This window comes from Drosophila ficusphila, unplaced genomic scaffold (genome assembly GCF_018152265.1).
Source record: "Drosophila ficusphila isolate 14025-0441.05 unplaced genomic scaffold, ASM1815226v1 contig_791, whole genome shotgun sequence".
Classification (NCBI taxonomy): Eukaryota; Metazoa; Arthropoda; class Insecta; order Diptera; family Drosophilidae; genus Drosophila; species Drosophila ficusphila.
Window position 1 is genome coordinate 5,562,795 of NW_025064737.1, and position 24,660 is coordinate 5,587,454.

A 24,660-nucleotide genomic window follows, 5' to 3' on the forward strand; every position below is an offset into this window, starting at 1 on the left:
TTATATGTGAGTTTTAAGAAACTGTACCTTTTCGATCGGAAACTGTAGACAATAACGTAAACAGCTTTGGCAGCAATAAATTCAAATGTAACGGTCATTTGGCAAATAAAATATGCTTTGCTTTTTTACAACACGACCAATGAAGTAAATAAATAGAGCAAATAATTTCCTAATTCGCCTTATTATTATAAAAAAAAATTTACTAAGATTTCGTTACTTGGGTCTCTGATCTGAAGAATTGCTATAAATAGATTAATGCATTTTAGCCAATTAGACGTTTCTTGTGGTAAATATTTAACATTGAAATGAGTACAATTATAATAATGACCTCACGATGGTCGACGGTTTGTCGGTAAGTTAATTCCAACGCTTAGAGTTTAATTTCTAAAATAGCCTCTGCCATATTTACCAACAAATCGTATGCAAAATGCTAAGAAAGTAATGATGGCAATCACAATTTTGAGCACGCAAAGTGCTGAAATAAATAAGGAAACCCAGAGGGGCGCACAATATTCCAAGGCGTAACAAGTTTCGGCGACCCATTACACTTGAGGTTGTGGAGACCTGACCAGGACTTTGGGTTGAACCACCTGAGCCAACCCTCCGGATAATGGCCATTTTGCATGCGTGCCCGGCAAAAGTCTTGGGGTTGGGTAGCTATAGCAACATTGCTCCCACCACGGGTCTACTTGTTTACTTGCCTTCCTCGGCGCCTTCTAAATTGCAGCTGCAATCGATGTTGGGTCCTTAGTATCCTTTTGAATTTCACCGCAGTGGCATCGCATAAAGCAGCAGCTCCAAAAAATTAGAACAGGATGATGTGCTCCCTTCGGTTCATCAACTGGAGTGTACCTTTCATTTGGATCGGCCTACTTATTCAAATCGCTAACTGCTCGATGGCCAATCCAACGCCAAATCCCTCGCAGGTGCCAACCCCACACACTTTCCGCTTCCAGAATCCGACGCAGTGCCTCAAGAACGAGTTCTACAACCTCAACCTTTTCGACTGTGTGCCCTGCAACGAGGTCGCACCTGGAGACGGCGGTCTGGGAAAACTGCAGCCCGACAGTGAGTGCCACTATTGATCAAACAGACCCAGAAGGGGAGTGACTACCGAAGGGGCAAGAAACTGCATGCCACTCAAGGAAAAATATGGCTTTTCCCCACCAGAAAGACTTTCTGATTTTAGGTCACTTCAGATTGAGATTGTAACTCCATGAGGATTTATATATATATATATATATGGAGTTTTTCTGTTCGCACTTTTATTCATAGTTGTGGGAACCTGCTAGGTTCAAAATGAGAATTTAGTTTTGGGTCATTGACCTCTTTAACAGACTTGTTTTATTTCTAAGTTTAATTTGTATCTGTAAACTAAATTTCTTTGCTTATAATAAGATTATTAAAACTTATTACATTATTGCTGTGATTTCATATCACATATTTCAAATACCATGTCATAATATTTAAAGTTTTAAAAGTTTTTGTTTATAAAGGAATAAACAGGAAGGAATAATAAACAAACAATTATTGAAAAAACTATGATGAATATATTTACGAACCTAAATGAACATTAAGGTTTAGTTAACTTTCTTAAATAGTCACCGTAACTTAAAATTCGGTTTCGGAAACTTGGAAAAAATTTTACTCACACAAAGAAATATTAAGCTCCATTCTTAAATCCCCACACGAAGTTTTTCAATGACTTATATTAAATTATGCCATTATGTTCTGTTACACATTTTTACTTCTTTCAGAGTTTTCGTGCAAGTGCCCAATTGGTCACTTATCGATCTATGAGCGAGGGAAGACGTGGCCGACCTGCGATGAGATTTGCACCCCGGACAGGAGCGACAACTGCACCTCAGTGTGGCTGCCACAACCTCGACCCTCCAGTTACTGCACCTATCGATATCTGAACTCCACATCGGTCTTCGCCAGCCAGTTGGCAGTGCATCCACTCATTTCCGGGATTATCCTGACCAAGACCAATCCGTCGAGCAGCTCAGGCGATTGCCACTCTTGTGACACGGTGCACAATTTCCGTTACCAGGACTTCTGCTTGGCCAGCACCCTGTTGCGTCCTTATCTCCACTACAACTCCTTCTGGCAGTCCACCACCACCAGTTCCAGACCGGATGTGGGTGCACCTGGTCACTTCGGTGACCTAAAGTTCGTGGCCTTTTTCTGTCTGACCCTGCGGAACGATACCGCCTGCCAGCAGCTGGCCAATCTCTGCGTGCTCTCCCACTTTTCCCTGGAGAAGCACTCACCTTGCAGTGCCTTCCTGCTCACCCAGGTCTCCGATGTGGTGATGAAGTACGCCCACTCCGGCGAACAAGTACGCTCCCTGCAGCCGTTCCTCTTCTACAAGAAGGGCCGGGTTACCAAGGATTTGCTATCGAAGACTCTTCAGCTGGCGCATCGCAAGGAGCTTCAACTATTTAGCACCACTTTCGGTCTAGACGGTGGACTTAAGAGATGGGGTGCCTTTCACTCGGAGATGTTAAACTTGTGCCCGCAACCGGCGCCAAGCCTGCGATTAGCTTTGCCCAAGAAGGAGGCGGAAGTCTCCTGCCATCTCACCCTGGAGCGACTCATTGACCTGGCCAACCAGCAGGCCAACGACGAGTTCCTATCGGTTTACTTGAACTTCAGCAGTAACTGGCAGTTTCTCCTCCACCAGCTGCCAGTTCTTATCGAAACCCTTACGCCGGAGAATCAGGTGAGAGTCGCATATAACATATAGGGAAAAATATAAGAATAGATTTTGATTGGTTTACTTCGCATTTCAACTACATAATTGGCTTCCAAATTTATAATCTATTTTATAACATTTCTATATTGTATTTACAGCGATCCCAACCGGAGGAGTGGCAATTGGTAAAGCGGTTCCAGTTGATCTCGGCTTCACCGCGGGATAACCGCCTCCACCAAACAATGCCGCGCTACGAGGACGCCCACAAGATACAGATGTATTACTCATTACGTTATGCAGAGGACATAGAACTGCATTACACCCTGGACCAGGATCAACCGGATAGAGTGGGTCTACCCCTCATTCGTCTTCGCTACCGCCACATTGAGATGGAATCGGGAAATGCAACTCTAAGCCAAAAGTATCCATTCCGTTTGAGGATCAGTTACGAGCAAGTGAAACGTGGATGGGAGTGGTTGGTCCTGGAGGTGGCATTGCCCCTTCTTCTTCTGATCGCTTTCGCAGCAGCTATCTTCAGACTCCAGAATCTTCGGAGAAGGAGAAAAGCCGATTTGTGCCAGATGAGCAGCCTTATGGAGTTTCTGCTGCAGCTGGCGGGGAATGTGGCCTATGCTCTGCTGGCCACCGCTCTGCTTCTCCTCCTGTTGCAGGCCTCCAGTCCGCGCCTTCTGAAGATCCTTCTGTATCCCGCCTGCTTGCTGCAGCTGATATTCCTGGCCATTCAGCTGTGGCGATCCAGCCAACTGGAGCTCTTCCTCATCGACTGGGAACGGCCTCGGAGCAGCTGCGAGGGCCAGCGCCTGAATCTGGACAGCTCCTCTCTCTGCTCCAGCGTTCGGACTTTCGTGGCGGAGAGCAGTGTTTCGGCCTGGCGCGTCCTGTTCACGGCCAACGCCTGGATTCGCCTGAGTGTGACCCAAAAGTACTCTTCATTGGGTCAGGTGTTCGTGGTCATCGCTGGCTACCAGTTTCTGGAACGGTTTACTCATGGAGATCTGGGATTGCGCTGCTGTCTAATAGCCGCCGTGTATCTGCTTACATATCTGCTGCAAATAATTGGGCACAGTCTCTTCGTGACCAATCCTCTCCAGAAGTTTATCGACCTCTGCAGTTTGGCCAATATCTCCTTGTTCTCGCTGACAGAGCCAGGATTTGGATACTATATTCATGGGCGATCCCCACATGGATTTGCCGATACGGACATGTCCTCGATGATTTTGCAGCTCCAGAGGACCCAAACGATGTGTGGACGACGCGGATTACTTATGGATTCGGATAAGCAGGCCTATATTATTCTACCTCCCAGGAATCTTCAGTGAGTTTTTTGGCTGTTAAATTGCAGAGCGACATATAATAATTAAATTATTTATTTATGCAGCATTTACTTGGAGCGCTTGTTGCTGCCCTTTCAAAGGAGCCTAACTGGGAGCCTTTCGCAGACCCTTCTTTACCAGAAGGACATCGTTCCCAGCATCGATGGCCAAATGGAACGCACCTCCATCGCCTATGCCAGCGTTAATCGTTTCTTTTGCGCTTTTATTGATCATGTAAGTAATAAAAATAGAAAATCATTTATATTTAAGTTATGCGATTGGTTTGTTAACCATAAAATATTAGGCCATCAAAGACATGGACTACATTATTAAGGAGAAGTCCTTTGTGGAGCAAATGCTAAATTGCGAAATCGACAACTATATTACAGAGAGTAAGTAATAATAATAATGAAATCATACTTTAGTTTATCAAATTCCTTTCGAATCTCAGATAAAGGTACCTTCTACATAGACGATTCGTTTAGCTTCTCCCGTGTCCTGCTTTTGGGTAACCATTTGCACATATTTGTTTTGGAACTTCTCCTGCTGCTTTCGATTTTTCTGATGACCTCGAACTTGCTGATTGCTGCTGCTGTGGCTTGTGTGTTTAATATAGTAGGAAGAAATCTCTATGCTATCAATAAGCAATGTTAACTAATCTCAAAATTTCAGTTACTTCGCCATGTGTTCCGCCATTGGGTTCGAGGCAATGTCTCCCGGAAGACACTGATCGACGAGAGATTCCTCTTGTAGCCCCAAAACGAGGAGCAATATCTGCGGGAGGACGGATTCTTTGCCATATAAATGATTTCAGCGTAGTACATGAAGTTTTTTATTGTTTTATATTCCACTCGATAGTAAGTAGTACATCCATATACAGTGGTTAATCTTTAGTTATCGTAAAACTTACGGCTAAAACAGATAAAATAATTTCCATAGTTTCACATATAACATACAAACATTCGCAGATGCTACGCATGATCTACCTTTGCTCGCTCTAGTTTTGTTTTGCTTAGCTTTTACTTTTGATAGGATAGCACACATTTGAGAACGTTGTACAAACATTTATGCATGGCTATTTAATTTCATAAATATACTTCCGCCCCCTTATCGTACCTATTGTGGCGCCATTAGGAGTAGTAGCCGTTTTATCATTTAGTTTAAATATACTTTTGTAGTTGTCCAGTGAGGATTCTGTTCGTATCTGTTCTGGGTGTCTTGCATTGAAAATATCTATGAAAATATTGACCTTAGCTGATTTGGTTTTGTTTTAGTTTCAATCGGGCATCATATAAAACTACACACACGTTCGGTTAAAGTTATCTATATGTATATGAAGGGGTGATTCTTTTTCGGAAGTATGTATAGATCAGTATGTACATCGACCGCGGGAGTCGATCCCCGCCAGTCGATTGCTAATAAATAGAGCTACTCACTCCTTACACCTACTGTATGCTACTACGTCAAACGTACAACATCCAACATCAATTTTTTGCTTATCCGTAACTTAAGGGTTTGATTCAACTGCGGAACTTAGACGTCTAGAATGCAGCTAACTTATTTCAAGTGTCTTCTTACATGGTATACGAATGTATGCTGTTCTTGGGATGAGCAGAGGCTTGGGTTGCACATGAGGGTCCCTATCGGGTCCTACTGATGGATGGTTAGCGGTCAATAAATATCGTACATGTCAAATTCGAAATAAATGTATAACTGCGGCACAGCTTTTAATTTAATGGTATTAATAATATTAATGAATAATGGGTAATTTGTTCATCTTATTGTTTTTCGCTATCACAAAAGTAAATACAATTCCAACAGAGATGGGTCAGAACGGGGTCTATCTCAAATACTAAACAGTGAAATAAGGATGACGATTTCACTCGAAACTGAACACTTACAACTAGTTTTAATCTCTACTTGTTTCTCTACAGAAAGGTATACATATTTATAGTTATAGTTATATTATAATTATATCAATGTTTACGGATATTCAACACTTAGAATTTAGCTAAACATATCTCATTTCAATTCTCGATCGCCCAAGGGTTCAATTTGCTCCATTGTACGTACAAATAAAATCATATCAAATGACTTGCTTGATTTACTATTTACAGTTGCGTTTAAAATATGCTTTAGCTGCTACTTGATCCAGGTTTTTGAGGAAGCCTATGGGTCGATCGCCCCCACCAAGTACAATGAAGCCTACATTAGAGGGAAATTCGGATATGTAGCTTCTGCGGCGTCTACAGTCCAAAGGCGGCGGCGTATGCGTGCAAAAGCTGAAGCACATAGTCGGCACTCTCCTGGATAACATTGCTGCCCAGGCTGTGCGGTCGCTGCGGCATCTCCAAGTCGAACTCCTCCAGGACCCCAGACAGTTGCTGCTGACCCGGCTGTTGCTCCTCCTGGCGGCGCTGCTGCCCCGTCTCCGCCGACGGCTCCCCGTTTGTGCCCCTTCCGCCGGGCATCAGCTCGTTCTATTCGTGCCCCGTACGTCGCGCCCTCTTCGCTGGCAAGCAGCCACTGTCGCTGTCGCCCAAGGAAGCCGAGCCGCAGCTTTTCCGTCCATTTTCAATGGGCGACGGAGTACCAGTCGCATTTACGCCCAACAGCGCCGGCGAGTTGGATGTGCTGCCTTTGCCCAGCTGCTTGCTTCCCTCGAACTGTGGCAGCCACTTGGCCAGCTGCTCCTCGAAGAAGTTCTCCAAGTATTTGGCATTCGAATATGTTTTCGTGTCCTCCTGGCCGAAAATTCGGGCATTAGTAGGGATCGCACTAAAGCATGCTTTGTCAGTAACCCTCACCTGATAAAAGAGGTAGGTGTTGGAGAAAATCAAACGCACGTCAGACACAAACCCGGCAATGTCCTTGTAGTGGTTGGGACTGGAGGGATCCAGGCGGGTGCGGATCACATCCAGCGACATGGGACTGCAGGAATGGTAGGTTAAGTATTTGCATATATGAAGTATGGGTTCAGAAATTTACCTGGACACAATCTCGTAGTAGGAAGTGTTGGCCGGCGACTCCGGCTCCCGGAAATTGAGGCTCTGTTCGTACTGGCAGTACAGCTCGAGGCAGATGCGCTGGAGGATGCGCAGTTCCAGGGCGCTCAGCTCGCCGGTGGAGCTCTTATCACTGCCCTCCGCCTTGGTCAGTTCCTTAAGGTTGACGCACAAGAGGCACTGCCAGCTTTCGCTCTCGTCGGGCAGCGAACTGATCGCGGGGATGTGGCAGTTCTGGTGGAACACCTTGGGACACTTGTCGCAGCACATCAGCTCGCCGCCGTCCAGACAAACGGCGCACCAGTCCTCGTTGGGATCATCTTTTTGTTCGTTTTTATTATTAACTGATATGATTAGTTTTGGGTTCGCATTCATGGTTCGGGTGTGTGTTCATGTGGGTGTGTCGTGTATGCATTGTTGTTGATTAATTCGAGTTGGTTTGAGTATGTTGGAGTGTTGGTTTGGAATCGATTCAATTGTTAGTAATTTATACGTGTCGTTCGTTTATTGCGCGTTTTTGATTTTGTTTGGAAAACGAGTATTTTTTTCGGAATGTTTGAAAATAGAAATAAAGAGAGCAAAGTTATGAGAATTTTAGAATTTTATTTGGTACGCCAGCGAGCAAAACTAATGATAATAATTTAGCGTAGCGAACCCAACCACAGATGGGTAGTATTTAACCTTCACCAAAGTTTAAAACTAAAGCGGTTTATAGCAGCTGATGGTTGGAACTTAAGCGGGTAACAAGCACATAACCACTCAATGACTTAAACAAAAGGACATCCTCAACCCTTTAGAAATGACTTGGGCATGAGACTCGGCAACTTCAACGCCACACGCACATGGAGCACATGAAGCCCTCGGAAGCGGACAGCTCCGGGAGTACTTACCTTCCTGCGTGTTGGACAGATCCGTCGAGCTGTGCACCTGCGGTGAGGTGGTCTTGGTGCGACCCTCCGGCAACACCTGCACCCCATTCGAGTCCAACTTGGCTATGGTGGCAATCAGATCGTTGATCGAGTCATCGCGCACCTTATCAATGGGTTCGGTGAAGTCCTTGGTGTTCTGGGAAACATTAAAACACATTAGCAAGTGGCGAATGTTAAACAGCAATTGTTAAACCCACCTCATGAGTGCTGGGACTCGGCGTCTTTGGATTCGTCGAAGTGACGTTTGAGAGTATAGAAACGGCTGGCCCCAATCCCAGGGCAGCTGCGTTCAGTTGGGCACTGGAGGAGCCGTTTCCGTGGCCCGAATGTCCCGCACCACCGCCCCCCAGGCTGGGCGGGGTGCTGTTCTTGAGCGTGTTTGGCGATTTCAGAGAGATTTTAAAATTTTCCGATGTCTGGCGGCCATTCGCAAAAGGCAAAAGGGGACCCTGCTGGGAACACACTGGAATACGGAGACACAATAGTGAATGAGTCATGAGTTTGTACAAAACTAACAAACGATTACAGTAATTGTGGGTTTTTCGTTTTAGAGCAAGTCATTTTCAAAAACAAAGGCAATTATTTTCCATAATATGTACACGATAAGATTTTGTGTGAATCAAACTTGTTTACCCGGAAAACCAGTATTCATACTTGGAATTCCGCTAGTTTGAACTGTGATCCCCGATTTCATTAATTTCAGGGGGTTTTACTAGATAAAAAGATAAGATTGATCTATACATAGTCATTTACTATTCTACAATGTTCTATAACAATTGTATCATTAAATAAAATAAGACTACATTTATGGCGCTTAGCCATGGATTTAAAGACATTAATGGAAGTGATTAAAAGCTACAATTGCCTTCTACTAGTTTGATTCAACAATTTACAACTCTTATATCTTTATGTAGTAGCCGTATTTTTAAACTAAATTATAAAGTGCATGGTTTATTTTCAATTACTCACTGTTCGACTGTTGCGCGGATTGCGGGATGTGCCACTTGGCCAGGCTGTGCATGCCGCCGCCTCCTAACTGCGGGGAGGTCTGCGGTGGGCCGGCATTAAAGCCAGCCTGGCTCCCAGGAAACCCCAACGACTGTGGAAGGTAAACAGAATGTCAGAACTCCATTTTAACCACGAAGAAACAAAGTTTCAGGACTTACATTTTGCATTCCACTGACGTTCTGCATGGGATTCGACATCATCGGGGGTCGCTGCAGTGCACCCGGCGAGGGTATCTGTCCGCCTCCACCGCCTGCCATGGCCGCTGCCGCCGCCGCCTGCTGGGCGTGGTTGGCCATCCGCTGGTACTGCGATTGGAAGCGCGCATTGCTGCTCATGAAGTTGCCGTCCCGTGGCCCGCCTCCGGAGCCACCGCCCTGCGAGAAACCCTGCTGGCCGGGCATGAAATGCGGCCGCATCTGGGGGCCCATCTGCTGGTGGGCCGGCGCCGGTGCTCCCTGCGGCCCGCCCGGATAGCTGGGCGGGCCATTGAATACCATGTGGGCGTTGGGGCTCTGCGCCGCCTGGTTGTTCAGCAGGCCCCGCAGGCTGATGTCTGAAAACGCACGAGAGCAGAGAATTAATTTTCCACCTTCTTCCACCATCTGGTAACTTAGACAACGTTGCCTGCGGCACTTACCCATATTCTGCGGATGCGTGGAGGAGCTCACGTGCGGCTGTCCGTGTCGTTGCATGCCCACTGGCGGCATTCCCCCGAAGCGAACTGCAATGTAGACGAAAACCCATTAAAAAGCTGGGCGGAAAATTATAACTGCAATTGCCCGGCAGGAGGTAGCGGCTTTCTGGGAAAACAGACCTGCTCCTCCAACCAGCTGATATATCAGTTAATCATAAAAAAAAACAAGGGAAACCTGGCTCCGGTGAACTGAACATTAAATAACCGTGTGTTCTGATTTATTTTAGTAATAAAGAACTAAATGGGCTACCTTCAATAAAGTCTGGAATATTCTTCTGTGTAAAAACTTAATTTTGAAGTTGTAAAATGAAGATGATTATGTACTCATTTATTTATTAAAGTTAGGATGGAAAAAAAACTCGAACTTTTTTCAGAACTTTATAGAAGCGAAACTTATACTACATCAATCCAAAAACTTTTATTATCCAATCAAGAAAATAAAGTTGTTGAATAAATGTTTTAAAAAACCAGAAAATAAAAGTATATAATCAGTAAAAAAAGCTATTTCGAATAGATCTCAAAACAAAAACTAACTTAAAATGCAATGTTTAATGCAGATACAAAATCCCCTCTTCTGATAATTGTACGAACTGATAAATACAAAATAAAAATCATCCATACCCTTACCTGACCCGTCGCCCGGAAAAGAGCGACTCATGGACAGATTGTTGAACTGCTGCTGGGCAGCGTTGCTGTAGAGCGGCGGTCCGTTCTGTGGTCCAAAGTTGACGGGCGGACCATTCGGCGAGAGGCCGGCTGGCATTCCGGGTGGAAGACCCGGTCGCAGGGGCGGTGCCATGTTCGGACTGGGCTGCTGGCGCGGGGGATGTTGTGGCTGGGGCGTGCCGTTGGGCGATTGCGTCGGCGGGTAGGGCTTGCCGTCCACAATGATGATGCCCAGCTGCGAGATGACCTTCTGCAGATCGGAGACCTGGTTGAGCTGCACCTGGATGCGCACCGGGATCTCCGGGTTGGGGATGTCCGCCCGCTGGCACTTGAGCTTCTGCAGGTGGCGCACCAGCGACTTCTTGCTCGAGAGGATGGCGAAGTCGCTGCCCTTATCCAGGGCGTTCTGCATAAAGTCGATGCAGTGGTCCGTGTTGTCGGACAGCAGCTGCAGCGTCTCCTTCTTCTCCACCAGCACCTTCAGTTTGCTGTCGCACACCTCGTTGAGTCGCATGATTAGCTGCTTGCCACGGGTATTCACCGTGTTGGTAATCTTCACCGCCATCGCTGTTATCTCCTTGATCAGGTCCTTCTTTTTGTCGTGGATCAACTGCTGGCGGTCGTCGATCACCTTGGTGGCCGAGGATAGGAGGAACCGCTTGTAGTTGATCTCGGAGACGAGTGTGGACAGCGCCTGGCGCGATTCCGTGGCGATTTCGTGGGCGAACTTGTACTTGTGATCCCGATGGTCACTCAGCTGGCAATCGCGGCACGTGAGCTTATCGCAGGTCTCGCAGAACAGAGATAGCTTCTCCTGCGGATGCAGCTGGCACATGTGCAGCTTGTCCACCCCGGCAGCTCCGGCCAGCTGCTCGTTGTTGGCCTCATCCTTGGGCTTGATCGTGTGGTCCTTGGTTATCTTCAGGCGCTGGTGGGCCTGCACGCAACTGTCGCAGATGTACTCCGAGCAGTCGACGCACCACGATGTGGCCACCGCCCCATCGGAGCAACTGCTGCACTGGATGCTCGCCGCAGCCGAGCTCTTCTGACCCTCGCCGGCCAAATTGCCGAGTCCATCGCCACTGTCTCCGGCAGCGAACTGCTCGATCAGGAACTGGTTGTCCACGATGTACTCGCTGGTCGAGGCGTTGTCGCACACCGGGCAGTGGATCAGCGGCGGAAGGGAGCGGTCCAGCTCCGAGAACTTAGTGCTCACGCACTGGGCACAGGCCACATGGAGGCACTCGAGCAGCTTGGGCCGGTCATTGGATCCAAGCAGCTGGGCGCAGTAGACGCACTTGAACATGGTGAATTTGGCCGATGCTGATGAGTTTGACTCCGACTAGAATAAAAGATTAAAACAGAAGTTTTAATTAGTTAACTGATAACAATTAAATAACTGATAGTTAACAAATAAAGTATTACAGCGCTAAATAACACATTTCACATATCTCTTAACATTTGAGGAAATTTTGGGCGCCCTTAACAACATATCACATCCATTTTTTCAAGAGCCCCTTGTTCAAGTAATCTTAAAATGAGTCGACAATAAATCTCCAGATAAGGTAATCAGGATAATTAATATGGCAGACTTATCATGCTATAAAATAAGGCCTGGGTCGTATAAGGACAGCACTTTCACTGCTTATCTTATCTTATATTTTTTAACTCAGATAAGACAAGCGAGCGGTTTATGAGGCTAAAACCCTAAATATAATCCCGTGACTTTTATGTTATTATATGATTTATTGGTATAGCAATGGGATTTTCGAGTTTAAACCCTAATTTCCTTTATAGATAGTTGCTTAAGTATGGCTACTATTAAAATTCTAATCAAATCAAATGACCCTTTCTAATCAGGTGGCACATGTTAATGCTGTTTGTACAGATTAGATTAAACGATTTATATAAGCCAATTCTCTTATCTGTATAGAGGCCTATCTGCACTTGAACTTTGTCACCGGAAATTACATTTACTTGACTCAAGTGACCAACAAGATCAGCTCGCACAGTCGCAGCATCGCAACTTCTTGACAATTAATAGCAGCCAATTTGAGGGGGGCTGAATAAATAAATAGTGCCTGATGCTGGAGCATAAAACTGGCACTGGCCAACGTTTCCCCATGGCTCTCCATAGCCAGGCGTCCCCAAACTCTGTCTCTGAATGTCGCTGAGCGAAGATTGATTAGTTTTATCTTCAGTTGGAACACATAAATCCAATTGATTGATTATGTTTGTGCTCGATAAAGATTGTTGCACTGGTGTGCGAGTGTTTTACATGCAGCTCCACCGAATACAAAGTACAGTGCACACATACACCGACGGAAGCGCCATGGACATTGATGAATGCGCCCTGACAGGCCAGAGGAGGACCCGAAATCCGGACTCAAGTCCGGACATTGCACTGACTGGCCTGGCGGGAGGGGCAAGATTGGCAGGGTGCAACTGCACTGCACATTATTTTCGCACACGGATCCCAGTGCTAGAGACGATCCGGCGATCCATCTTCCGTCCGAAAGAAAGTTTCGCCTCACTTTTCTCCAGAGCCCGTCTGCCAACTCATCTCGCCACTTTCGAAACGCCTCGGCGGGCGCCCATAAATCATGCGAGAAACATCCATATTGTGGACAAGTACAGTTGCGGTTAGCGTTGTATGTTCAAAAACTAAATTTCTCTAACAGAATTTGGTTCAAAATAGCAAAGACTATTCTTGAATTTATAAAATTTTGAAAACATACAGTTTAAAATATTTTAAAGTTTTTTATTTGAACTTGTTTGTATTCTACTTAGAATGCGACGAATTTAACAGCCAGGTTGGCCGAGCGGTCTAAGGCGCCAGATTTAAGCTCTGGTTCTCGTGAGAGAGCGTGGGTTCGAACCCCACACCTGGCAAAAAGGATTTTTTTTATTTAATCAATTTTATTCATAAGTCGAAAGCAAAAGGATCCGTTATAAACAACAGAAAACAAATTAATATTAATAGAGCAATTTAATAACCAATTCAATCAACGTAAAAAAAGGAGAAGTCTTATTTAAATTTGTAACATGATTTATTGAATGTATAATGTATTTAATTTTAAGCTTTATGCCGGATATGAAACCTAAAAATGGCATTAAAAATAAAAAAGTAATATTTACCAATAACTTAAAGTTTGCAAAAGTTGCAGATTAGTTGGGCACTTTCAAGAGGTTCAGATAATGTATTTACTATATAATATAATGAATTAGGTTGTATCGCGTGTAATTTTGGAACTCCCACGTCTACTATTTTGGCATACATTGTAGTAGGAGCATGCCATATACCCACGCGTGGTAAACCAGTGCAGTGGGGCGCAGGGCGTGCCGACGTGGAGGCGGCTGGGTGCTCGGAAGGCTGCGTCCCACTTGAAAGCCATTCATCATGGGCCATTCCCAATCTCCGCCAGCCCCTCGTCGCGGTTCGGACTCGCTTCGGGCTCGGATCGGTTGGGTTCGGGTGCTGTTCGGCGGCTCGGATCGGTGGCGCGCAACCCACTTAGAGTTGCCCAAGACCCGCGGCACTGGCCCAGAGAGCAGGCCATTAAAAATGTGGCGAAAAACCAGCTGCTACCCCCATGTTTCCATCGCATCGCAATGACTTGACGCAACTGGAAGCGGGTAGCAAACTCGTTTTCTTGGACCGCACCTACAGTGCGATGCATATATATTTGTATACCATTAATTCTTGTGTATATATATCTATACTATGTCCGTAGCATCCCATCCGAACAAATGGCCGGGCAACATGTGGCAAGAATTTTAAGAATGCTTTTCTGCAAGTAATTCGAATTAATGGATTTTTCAATCATCCGAGTCGCTCAAATGGAAAATTAAGCTGACCCAAGGCTAAACTAAACATCCTGCTGTTGCGAATTAAAGCTTTTTAGGATGGCTTGTAGGTCCATCGCTTTTAAAATTTATTAAGAACAAAAAGAGCATTTCTGTTTTCAAGAGTCATGAAAATCTAATCAAATATTATTAAAGCTTTCAAATCAGGCCACTCAGTTCCTAAAGAAAAAGTTATAAGATATTTAAACAAAATCTTATAAGCTTCATCTTTAACCCATTAACATTTTTGTTTTTTTTTCCATTATTAGAGAGCCTCAAATCACGTAACCCATTAGTTTGCCACGCACATCGAAAAACAGCACGCTCACACGAAACCAAACTCAAATAGAGGGAAAAAAGTCAGAGGCAAAAATAACTCTAAATCAATTTCAATTAGAAATTGTTAAAAGGATGCCTCAGCAGCAGCAGCAACTACAACAAAAATGGCAACTAGACTCGAGCAATAACACACAAAAGCATCCGCACGAAGCTCTAGAAATGGGGATTGATGGAATGGCGACATGACAGCGACTGAATGAGTGCATTTATGATTGATGTAATTTTGATGAAAGTAAATTGTGTAAAAGTTTTCCCCGTTTCAGCAAACTCCCACCACCACCACCCATCGTATGTCTGCCGATTGGCTTGGCAACGGACTTTAAAAGGCTTTGGCGAAATTAAATTTCAAATTTATTTTCGAAAAAGTTTCAGTCTCGTTAGTCACACAGAAAACTTTGTTGCAGAAATTAAATGAAAGAAGTTCCACAACCGTATTTCGCCCCTGCTCACAATCCGGCCTCTCACTCGCACGTATCTCCCCGACCTGCTCGCACACTCTCTCCTTTCTCTTTTCTTTTCCACAGGTTTCATGATGTGACAAGACCAGAATCGGGTAAAAGTCCAAAATGACAGCTTTCAGACACATTTCACATTCGAAATTCATTTTTTTGAGAAAGGCGTAGTTCCATTAATTTGTGTAAGGCCCTCAGAACGAATTCCAAGATGTCAAACGCAAAAAATCTTAAGATTTTTTTTGCCAGAGGCAATGGCCAAAGGCATTTAATGTATTTTAAAAATTTCAACATTGTACGCCCACTTTTACGTCCACCAGCCTTGGGGGCGCATCCGCCTTTCTGTTTGTTTGAACTTCTCGGGAACAATAAAGGCTAGAATATTGGGATTGAACATGCCGATTCTAGTAATGTACGCAACCGAATACATTTTAAGAAATGTGCCACGCCCACGTTTACACCTACAATCCGCTAATCTCTGTAACACAGTTTTAAAGGCAGTGCCTTTTGGTTTGATGATTAAATATTGGGAATACGCAGCTAGCCTTGGGGCCGTGTACTACTTTGTGTTGGAAAATAAATATCTTAGAAACTGAAGAGCTTAAAATATATAGGCGACGAAAAATAAATGGATTTTTTTTCATGTTTCAAATGGATATACTCTGCCCCCAGTTGACAGTCACCGCTCCATTTGTGGCTTTGGTCTGATAAAAGGTATTCCTTGTCACTCAAATTCAGGTAGGCTTACAATTTAATTATCCTTTATTTAAATTCAATTTGTGAAAAGTTGGGAAATATGTGGCATGGCTCGTCGTGCGCCTCTGTGGGTTGGATAACGTCTGAACCACCAGCAGATGCAGTATTCGTGTTGCACTTTTGGTGGGGGCATCCATCCCATTTGCCACCCCACACACCACCCACCACCCACAGCCACGCCCCCCGCCCACTGACCAGGCCATAAATCAGTGCAATATGAGACATGCATCATGGGAGGTCTGTCGTCCTGCTGGTTGCCTGCCGATTTCAGATAGGGAATGGAAGCCCCATGCTGCTGGTCCTTTCTAGGTTTCTTCGGATTTCAGACGGCTGGATGCCGGTTGATGATGGCCGGCCATCGCTTGTTTATTGTTGCTCCTACATCAATTTCGTTTATTTTGCAAATTTACAACGCAAAACGGCAGGCATCAGATGGCAGACGCATATGTGTGCGTGGATGTCCTTTGAACTTGCGGACATCAGGAAAATCCTTTGACACAACAAAAGCTGAAAATTAATTACGTTTAGGATTTCTGCTGGGTACACATTTCGGACAATCGTCCAATCTTCAATCCATCATTCAATGTCTGTATAAGCAAAGTGACAAAGTAATCTCGCATCGGTCTGGCCAAACAACAAGAACCTTTAAAGGTAAACCCAATTTAAATTTATAATTTAGGCAAATGTAAATTAATTGCACGCAGCTCGCTACGCTTTCCACTTAGGGTTCATTCGCAACAGCTCGCCGTTTTGGGCAAGTCGGATCCATTCGATATGCTCCGTCGTTATGGTCGCCGGTTCATTAACTCTGATCAAAGTAATCGAATTGGTAATGCTCCCCAGATATGTACAGGCGACTGAATAAATTCTGAGATTCTTTGGGGCTGCGAAAGTGCAAGATATGGAAGCGAGCCATATTTATGGCTCCAGATATGATAGCGATAATTAATGGAGGCCAAGGTTCAATAGATCAGGGACAAGTGGGAATTGAGTTAAATGAATCATCCGGTGTTTCGAAACAGAATGAAGTGGGTTTTGTAAATGCTTCCACGTCAAGTGGGCAATCGTGTTTATTGAAAATCCATAAAGCACTCAAAATAACTTATTGCCGAGCCCTAGGACTCAGGTGACAGAATGGCACGTCAAAGTCCATTAACCTCAAAATACTTTTCTCGTTCATCCCCCCAATGAAATCCCCTGCTCCCTGGCACTTATAAATCTGGCAGGTTATATCGAGCGGGAGTGATGAAGATGAAACTTGCTCTTGAAATATTTATGAGTCTTTGCAATAAACTAAAATTTCAAAGACACAACGCTCTCCAAAATGGCCGCCATAAATTCGCACGAAAGGTAGAGGGAGCGCAATGAAGACGGGAGGCAGATAAAGCCGTATAAAATATATTATACTCCCCATAATAAAAGCGAAAAACTTGATTGTACCTGGGGAACTTGTGAACCAAGTGAACCCAGACCCACACCAACGGAGGCCGACTCGGGGCGTTCGGGGGCGTGGCGTGTCGGGACGGGCCAAAAGTTGTTGCGATTTATGCGACGCCATCGGGAACTGAACCAAGTTGCAGGGCCAGGAAAGGTGCAGCAGCTGATAAATATTAATGGCGGGGCCACCGCCAGATGTACATACAAACAAACCCAATTCGCGAGTTCAACATAAATAAATAAAATTGTAAATATCCAAACGCAACGAGTGGCGTCGTCGTATACGCATTAAAAGCATTCGAGTTCGAATACGAATTCCAAATCGCGGCGGGCACTTCAAATCGGATTCGTATCTATTACCGATGGAAAGGGAGAAGGAAGCAAGCAGGAGCAGCGCCATTTTGGGCCATTGGCCATTCGGTTTAATCGCGGACACATCCGGCCAACGTCGCTGCAATTTCCGTTCAGGAGATGGAGGAGATGAGGTGGAGCGGGGTGGAACGATCTCCCCGAAACCCCACCTAATGGACAGACCCTAATGACCTGACATTACATTTCATAACGCAATTTAACCGAAAAAAAGTACGTATATATATAAATTGCTACAGGAATGATTCCATAAAAAGCATGACTGTGGATTAACGCAGATACACACACACAACGATTGAGAAAAAAGCAGACAGCATTCATGTTCTTTCAGATACTTAGTACTTGTCAAATTCCAGATCTAACTGTATCTGAGCATTTTTAAGGAAAACTTAAGGAAATAGAGTATTGAAATGTTTTGGGTAATATGTTCTGAAAAGCTATCTATATTTTAAGGTCTGCCCATAAACGGTACTGTTTATGACGGTACCCATTAAATATTATACTTTTGTATCCTTCGGTTTCTTTGCTCGAATGTCTCAAGCCACATCGCTCGAGTCGTAAAGATTTAATTGTATGGAAATCGTAAATGGCACGCCAAAAACGAACAGAAAAGTTTTGCTTTATTTTATGAGAAAATCGATGGAACCCATTAAAAGCGGTGGCAACTGCCAAACTGCAGGTCCTAAGCGAAGGAAGTCGCCTGGGCGTATGTAAATAAAATTGCTTTTCCCCAGAAATGTCATCATTTGACAGACCCTTTCGTTGGAGCATTAAGGAATCCATAATGGCACTGATAAGTGGAAGTTCCTACCCAGAATGACGCGCCGAACGAGCAATAATAAAGTGATTCATTGAGATAACAATGAAAGCCTGGGGGTTGTAGTTTGATTGTGCTGATCGATTGGATTCTTTGTCAACCAATAATAAATCCTATTAGCGGCCTAGTATCATACGATTCCCTTCAAGGTTAACATTTAATCAAAATTAATTTAACATCTAATGAGTCGCACTCCGATTGTATGGAAAATTTGCAATTTCTAGTATATTTATCCAGCTGTTGGCTGTCCCAATAATGAAATGTTTACCTAAAAAACAAGAAACAGATTAAACACAAACAGAAACCCAAGGACACACGAGCAGAATGGGAGAAAGCTTGATGAGCTACTACGGTTGGCATTGACTAACTCAAACCATCATTATACTTTAATTGTTTACTATGACAACATTAAATAAAATGAGGTTGGGTTTTAAAAGAGAATTGCTCCTCATTCTTATGTTGTATGTTAATATGTTATATGGTTTTATGTAACGTTATCCTGAAAGCGTATTAAACTTCGTTTATGATAGTAAAGTATCCCCTCGATGATGTTGAGGTTAGCATTTACAGCCGGAAAGGTATTATAATTATTATTCCCAATCAGGTTGCGAGCATAAATTCAAAATTGAAAATCTCTCGCTGGGGACCAAAGACGCGGAGTCGCAACCGAACGAAAACCAGGAAACCGCAAACTAATGAACGGACTGAGCCGCCGGGCGGATTTTGGAGCCCAGGGCTGCTGATTCTGTTGCTGCAGACGACGGCTGACGGTTCGTGGATTGGGCAGGGCCTTGTGGTTGCGTTGGTCCGACGAGCCGGTAGCCCTCGGTCTCTGGAGCTCACCAAAGCCGTCACAGCCGCCGTTGCTGCTGCTGCGGTTTGCGGTTCTTTTTGTGCCCGATGCAATTGTTCCTGCTCCCGGAGGCCATGGCATCAGCAGACACGTACATATACTATAGAAATATATATATATGTGGAATGGATGGAGCGTGCACGAACTACGAGCGAGAGTACGAGTGTTTTCCAAAATGGCGACTCCCCGCAGATGTAGATACACAAACCGGTAAGTCTTCCCAGCCAGCAGGGGGCCCGAAATTCGTGACGGCAGATGCAGGAGCTAGCAGTAATATGGCCGATATACGGACTCTGGGCGTAGGCGTGGGCGTGGGCGTTTCTGGGGGGGGGCGTGTCAGGGAAGCTGAACAAGCTGACACAGCTGAAAACTCAGCTCGAGATAGGAAATCAGACCGGGCCTCGTTTCTCAGGACTTATGCAGCTTATAAAACTTCGCCAGAGACGAATCTCCCGTACGCTTTCTGCATTTCCCCCCCTTCCATGAGACAAACGCTCTACTTTAAAGTAACGTCAATTTCAGTTTGCTTTGCCACTGCCGCCCGCCCGACTGCACAATTTTTGTTGTTGTACGTTATAATCCTCTTTTTGTGATCGGATTATGTCCTGTGTAGCACCTAATCCCCGCACAGGAGTGCGACCATCGTACACATGTTGCCAACAGGCACCGCCCGCACCCGAGCTCACACCCATTCCACAGCCACATCCATCCGCACTGATCCCGCAGTCGCAGTCAACTTTAATTACGCACTGGACTTCGATGGATGGATTAGGGCGGCCTTACGCCCACTGCCCGGGAAAAGCAATTAAAATGTGTATCTCTCGGATTTACAGTCGCACTTCCCTAAACGGAACGACCTTCTGGTTATGTAGGGTTTGAATATTTAGGTGAAATGTCCACAATTACTGCCAATTATTAGCTTCATAACTTGTTGGTTAACTTAAAGCAAATTTTCTAAAAAGAATCCCTAAGAAAATTTTCTAAAAAGTACCACCAAAGGGACATTTGACTGTATGTGCGATAATAGGCAGACGTTGAAAATAAAATTACGGCGGAAGCGGTACAAAATGACAGCTGGAAGAGTGTCCGAGTATTAAATGGTGGCAATGGTGGCTGTGTCCGGCGCAGGTAGAAAGTGGGAAGTGAAAAGAGAAGCATTTTCCAAGATCTATCCGGGCCGATTGCAGGGTAATCAAGTTAATTAGAAACTTAACTTTTTTCGTGCACTTAACGACTTCTATTTGGAGGGGTTGGGGCTTCCTAGCAGCAACGTTTGGCCATCGGCACTTTACCTTCTCATCGCTTTTGCTTTGCTTGCATATTCTCATCAAATTAGACTTAATTGAACATCATTAAAGGCAAATTCTAAGAATTCATTTCGGGTTTCGTCGGTATCTAACAAAATGGCGTCTTACGATTTTGGGTTTCCATTTATTACGGTGTCAAGCAATTTAATTACAACCTGTCGCATGCATGGAGCAACACACAAAGTTCGTACATACATAGTTACTAACGAACACTTGTATATATGTATAATTTATGGGAGTATAAAACATGGCCTCGACAAGGGTTGGAAAGTGCATTCAGGTGCAGCATTTTCGAGATGACATATGGATGCTCGCCAAAGGGCACTTCCTCGTCAACTGTCACTTTTAATGACTTAAGCCCGCCATTTTGACAGGAGCGAAAGATTAATATGTTTCTCGTTTCGTTAAAGCTTCAGTGATTTATAATAAAGTGAAGTATTGGAATCGAAAACCTCCGACCAAAGCAACCCTTTTAAATCAAAAAACCTTGGAAAGAGCTTTTAAATATACCTCGACAAAATAAAAAAAAATTAATCTTAATAAGAGACTCTCTTTCTAAATTACTCTTTCTTCCATCTAAAACATATACTTTTTTACGTTAATTAAATAATTAATAAAAAATGTACATATATATAAAAAATTGAAAAGCTTTTATTTAAAATTCCTCTTTGTTTAGATATTTGTGTATTTATTTCCTTGTTTTTTTATTCGTATCTTTAGTTCACATCAAAGAAATTAATGAATTCATGAATAATTTTATTCGTATAGTCAGTTTTGTTAAGTAAATTACTTTTTGAATAATAAAAATATATTGTTTGAAGAAAATTAACATTTAAATTTAATGAAAGGATCACATAATGCTACATGGATCATCAATAATTTGATTAGCATAATGAAGTTTGTATTTCTATTGAAATAAAACGTTTGACCTTTATTTAAGGGTAGTTTGAAAACTTCCTTGAACGTTTAAAAATACCTTTGCAACAGCTGCTAATAACCACATGTCACATACGTAAGTAAGTTATAAAAGATACAGGTGTTTCAATTTTAATAATGCTACAGGGATCATTAATAATTTGATTAACATAATGAATGAGGTTTGTTAGTTCGTATTTCCATTGAAATAATACGATTGACCTTTATTTTTGGGTAGTAAAAAAACTTCATCAAACGTGTAAAGAAACCCATGCAACAGCTGCTCAGAAACAGGTGTTACATACCTTAGAAAGTTATAAAAGATACAGTTCTATCAATTTTCATCATAATTTGTTTCCGAAATAGTATTTTGCTTTAGAATGGTTTTACGAACGTTTTCCCATATCAGATATGGACACTTAATGATTTGGAGGGGATTCAGCTGTTTGGTGGTCGGGTCTGGACAAGGGCGATCTGGTATAGGATCCCGGAGTCTGGGGCCTCAAGTGCCCCCACCGACCGCAGCAAACACAATCGTTTGCTTGATTGACAGTCGGATTGAATGAGTGCATGTCATTCCCAGTTTCTGTTTGTGTGTGGAGAGAGTGGCCACTTGAAATGTAGCACTCAAGGCATGCATTTATTTGCGCAAACCGCAGGAAAAGAGAAGTTTAACTTTGAGGTACAGATTTTCTTAACTAAAAGCATCAGATGACGTATAGAAAGTTTAACCTCAAACGGCTTTTAATTAAATAAAAACTAGTTTTAGTTTTATACAGCAACAAAAACCGCAGTGGACATGGGATTTTAAAATATTTAATTTGCTTATATTTTTATATAAAATGAGTTCTTATTATTTTTCTTGTTATTTAAATCAAGCTTAATTTCCTTAATTTAATGTTAGATAAATGTTTCAGTTTATTTGTAATAATTTTACATTACATATGTAATAATTTAATTATCTGTTACTGTAATCCACTAAAATTGTAATCATTTTTCTGTTTAACAGAAATTGCCATTTATTGGGATCTACTGTAGCTGAAAAAGCAGCTCAAACGCGACGGAGAGCAAACAACAAAAGCACACACTTTTTGAAACAGAAAGACACTCTCGCTCTTTCGGAGAGTGGCAGCTGCAGCTGATCTTCAATTTTACGAACGTTTGGGGAGACAGAAAGGGCGCTCCACAGCGAACAGCGTCTCAAGGCAGCTCTTCCCGTAAGTGGAAGCGAGTAAGCGACAGATAAGAGCCAGATTGCCGCACTCCTTACACCTACCGGCTAAACCAGAGACCATCGGCACGAGACTTCAACTCGCAAATACACCGAAAAAACCTATTGCAATTAACACATATTTACAGTTTATTTATCATATAAAAAGTTAACCAATTTTGTTTTACTTGTTTTTGGCTGGGTATTCATTATAACAAAATATTGGTCTCAAGCAGAAAACTCAAAATGACCAGGCTCTGCAGAAAGGAGCAGTGCTTCCTTTGTGTTGTTGAAATCTAGGCCCTTAAATAGGGCCTTAAGCATTTTGCGTTATAATTCCACCAGAAAGAGCAGGCTAAAGCTTAAGACTCCACTATGAATTTAAGGTTTTTTTGTTGTAATACATATTTAACCAAATTCTAAAATTAAAGAAATTTGTTATTTCAACATTTAAAACTAATAATTACTTAAATGTAATAAATACTTTCTAAATTTGTAATTTTTAAAAGTAACTATTTAATTCGAATGTGTACATATACGTATTTTGCTCTCTGTATAGTCTCGGACTGGCCCGCGAAAGTGAAACACACGTTCGTTTGCCTGATGTTTGTTTGTCTGCCTGCGTGTTCTGTGTGAGTGCTTGCTTTTGTTTGCGTTGGCTTGGGAAAAAGATAACAAATGCGTTTTGCACGAGACTCGAAACGCTTGATAAGGAGCACACACAAAGCTCGTCAAACCAAAACAAAAATTTATACCAAGCACCCTAAGGGATATTACCAACCGGCTTATTGTTATCAGCGGTGAAAACACGTGCGATTAAACGGTTTAAATTAACCTCACTTACAAGTAATACGAAATCCATAAGATATGATTTCCTTTTTTTTTGTAACTTCTTATATGTATTTACATATAGGTACAATACAAAAAAGTTGTTCTCCAAAAAATTATACTGTTGACTTCATGCCAATTGGCATGTATGTGTAAGCAAAAAAGTTAGTCCTATACTTCAATAATAGGAAATAAACACTTACCCTCTTTTCGGCGCTGTCGCACGGATTGCTGAGACTCAAGGAAGAGGAGCTCAAGGACGAGGTGGTGGGTGCTCCGCTGGCCGTGCTGGGCGTGCTCATCTGAGGCAGAACATCCGTGGGCACGGCGTCCAGCTGCTCCTGCTTGATTCCGGCGATCAGTGGCAGGAAATCGTTCTTCAGCTGCTCCAAATCCATTTCCATGTCGACTGTATCCTAAGATTTCACCGCGTGGGCGACAATTTTTGGTGGTTTAAAATGTGGGCGTGCTAATTATAGCGCAATTTTGGTCGCCAAAAGTTTGCTCAACAGCTGCTGTCTGTTTGGAACAGCATTATGGTAATTATGTTGTGACTACAATTTTTGGGGGTAATTGTTTTGGATTAAATTGGGTAGTTAATCCATTCCAATGCACACACATTCACAGGCGCGCGCACCAACACACACACGCGAGCGAAAGCAAAAACAACGCCAATTTCAAGTGTAGGATTTTCACAAGCTTTTTTGCTGAGTTTTATATCGTTTATTCTTTAGGGACCGAGTGCTAGGGTCTTCATTTGGATGCTAATGCATTTTTATTTCACCTTCGACTTCTCGGCTTGCAAAAATATTCTCCCTCTCTTTCACGCAGAGCGACATCCACAACTTTCGTTTTACATATACACGTTCGTTCGTTCGAGTTTCGCTATTTTCCCGTCTGGCCGTCGCTTTTCTTTGGGCTGCGGCATTTCGCTAACACGCGCTATAATTGTTTATTCACGTTGTTAGTGCGTTTGGTGCGTTTTTATTAGCTTAATTTCCAGCGAAATCACACGGTCTCACGGCGTTTGCTCTCGTTGGACGCTTCTTCTGTACAAAAAATGTTCAGCCATTTTGGATTCAATTAATTCATGTCGGCGTTGCCAGTGCGTCGGAATTCAAGGGCCCTTACACACGGCCGTGTGTAACGCTTGCGTAAACGCAAGTGGTCACACTAAAAGGGACGTATGGCAGAGCT

General features: G+C 43.4%; 2 protein-coding genes and 1 non-coding gene across 7 annotated transcripts; 2 read left to right on the top strand and 1 right to left on the bottom strand.

Annotated features, from left to right (window-relative positions):
* The first annotated feature begins 772 nt into the window (after positions 1–772).
* Positions 773–5,722, top strand: LOC108093316 (meckelin). The gene is made up of 7 exons (XM_017193303.1): positions 773–1,068; positions 1,758–2,725; positions 2,857–4,034; positions 4,098–4,266; positions 4,337–4,424; positions 4,484–4,647; positions 4,705–5,722. Exons 1-7 carry the CDS (start codon positions 816–818, stop codon positions 4,783–4,785), a joined length of 2,901 nt encoding a protein of 966 aa, XP_017048792.1. The 5' UTR covers positions 773–815; the 3' UTR covers positions 4,786–5,722.
* Positions 4,841–24,549, bottom strand: LOC108093315 (transcription intermediary factor 1-alpha). 5 transcript variants are annotated; one of them, XM_017193302.2, is made up of 10 exons: positions 23,667–24,549; positions 10,296–11,676; positions 9,612–9,695; positions 9,133–9,527; positions 8,936–9,065; positions 8,164–8,429; positions 7,928–8,102; positions 7,021–7,357; positions 6,840–6,963; positions 4,841–6,773 (listed from the first exon to the last, which is right to left on the bottom strand). In XM_017193302.2, the coding sequence occupies exons 1-10, from the start codon at positions 23,865–23,867 to the stop codon at positions 6,513–6,515; spliced, it is 3,354 nt and encodes a 1,117-aa protein (XP_017048791.1). In that variant the 5' UTR covers positions 23,868–24,549; the 3' UTR covers positions 4,841–6,512. The 5 variants fall into 5 exon arrangements, with proteins under 5 accessions (XP_017048791.1, XP_017048788.1, XP_017048789.1 ...); XM_017193299.2 differs by having other exon boundaries at positions 4,841–6,776; positions 7,021–7,381; XM_017193300.2 differs by having other exon boundaries at positions 4,841–6,776; positions 10,290–11,676.
* Trnal-uaa lies at positions 13,143–13,226 on the top strand. Its single transcript has one exon. It is a non-coding gene; the product is annotated as a tRNA-Leu (tRNA).
* Positions 24,550–24,660: the final 111 nt, after the last annotated feature.

Excerpts from the sequence above, each read along its gene's own strand:
- LOC108093316 (XM_017193303.1), top strand. The coding sequence starts at position 816 with ATGATGTGCTCCCTTCGGTTCATCAACTGGAGTGTACCTTTCATTTGG. Across the intron at positions 2,726-2,856 it reads CCCTTACGCCGGAGAATCAG|CGATCCCAACCGGAGGAGTG; the intron begins GTGAGAGTCGCA and ends TTGTATTTACAG. Across the intron at positions 4,035-4,097 it reads CTACCTCCCAGGAATCTTCA|CATTTACTTGGAGCGCTTGT; the intron begins GTGAGTTTTTTG and ends TTATTTATGCAG.
- LOC108093315 (XM_017193297.2), bottom strand. The coding sequence starts at position 23,867 with ATGGAAATGGATTTGGAGCAGCTGAAGAACGATTTCCTGCCACTGATC. Across the intron at positions 9,066-9,132 it reads ACGTCAGTGGAATGCAAAAT|TCGTTGGGGTTTCCTGGGAG; the intron begins GTAAGTCCTGAA and ends TACCTTCCACAG. Across the intron at positions 8,430-8,935 it reads ATCCGCGCAACAGTCGAACA|TGTGTTCCCAGCAGGGTCCC; the intron begins GTGAGTAATTGA and ends TCCGTATTCCAG.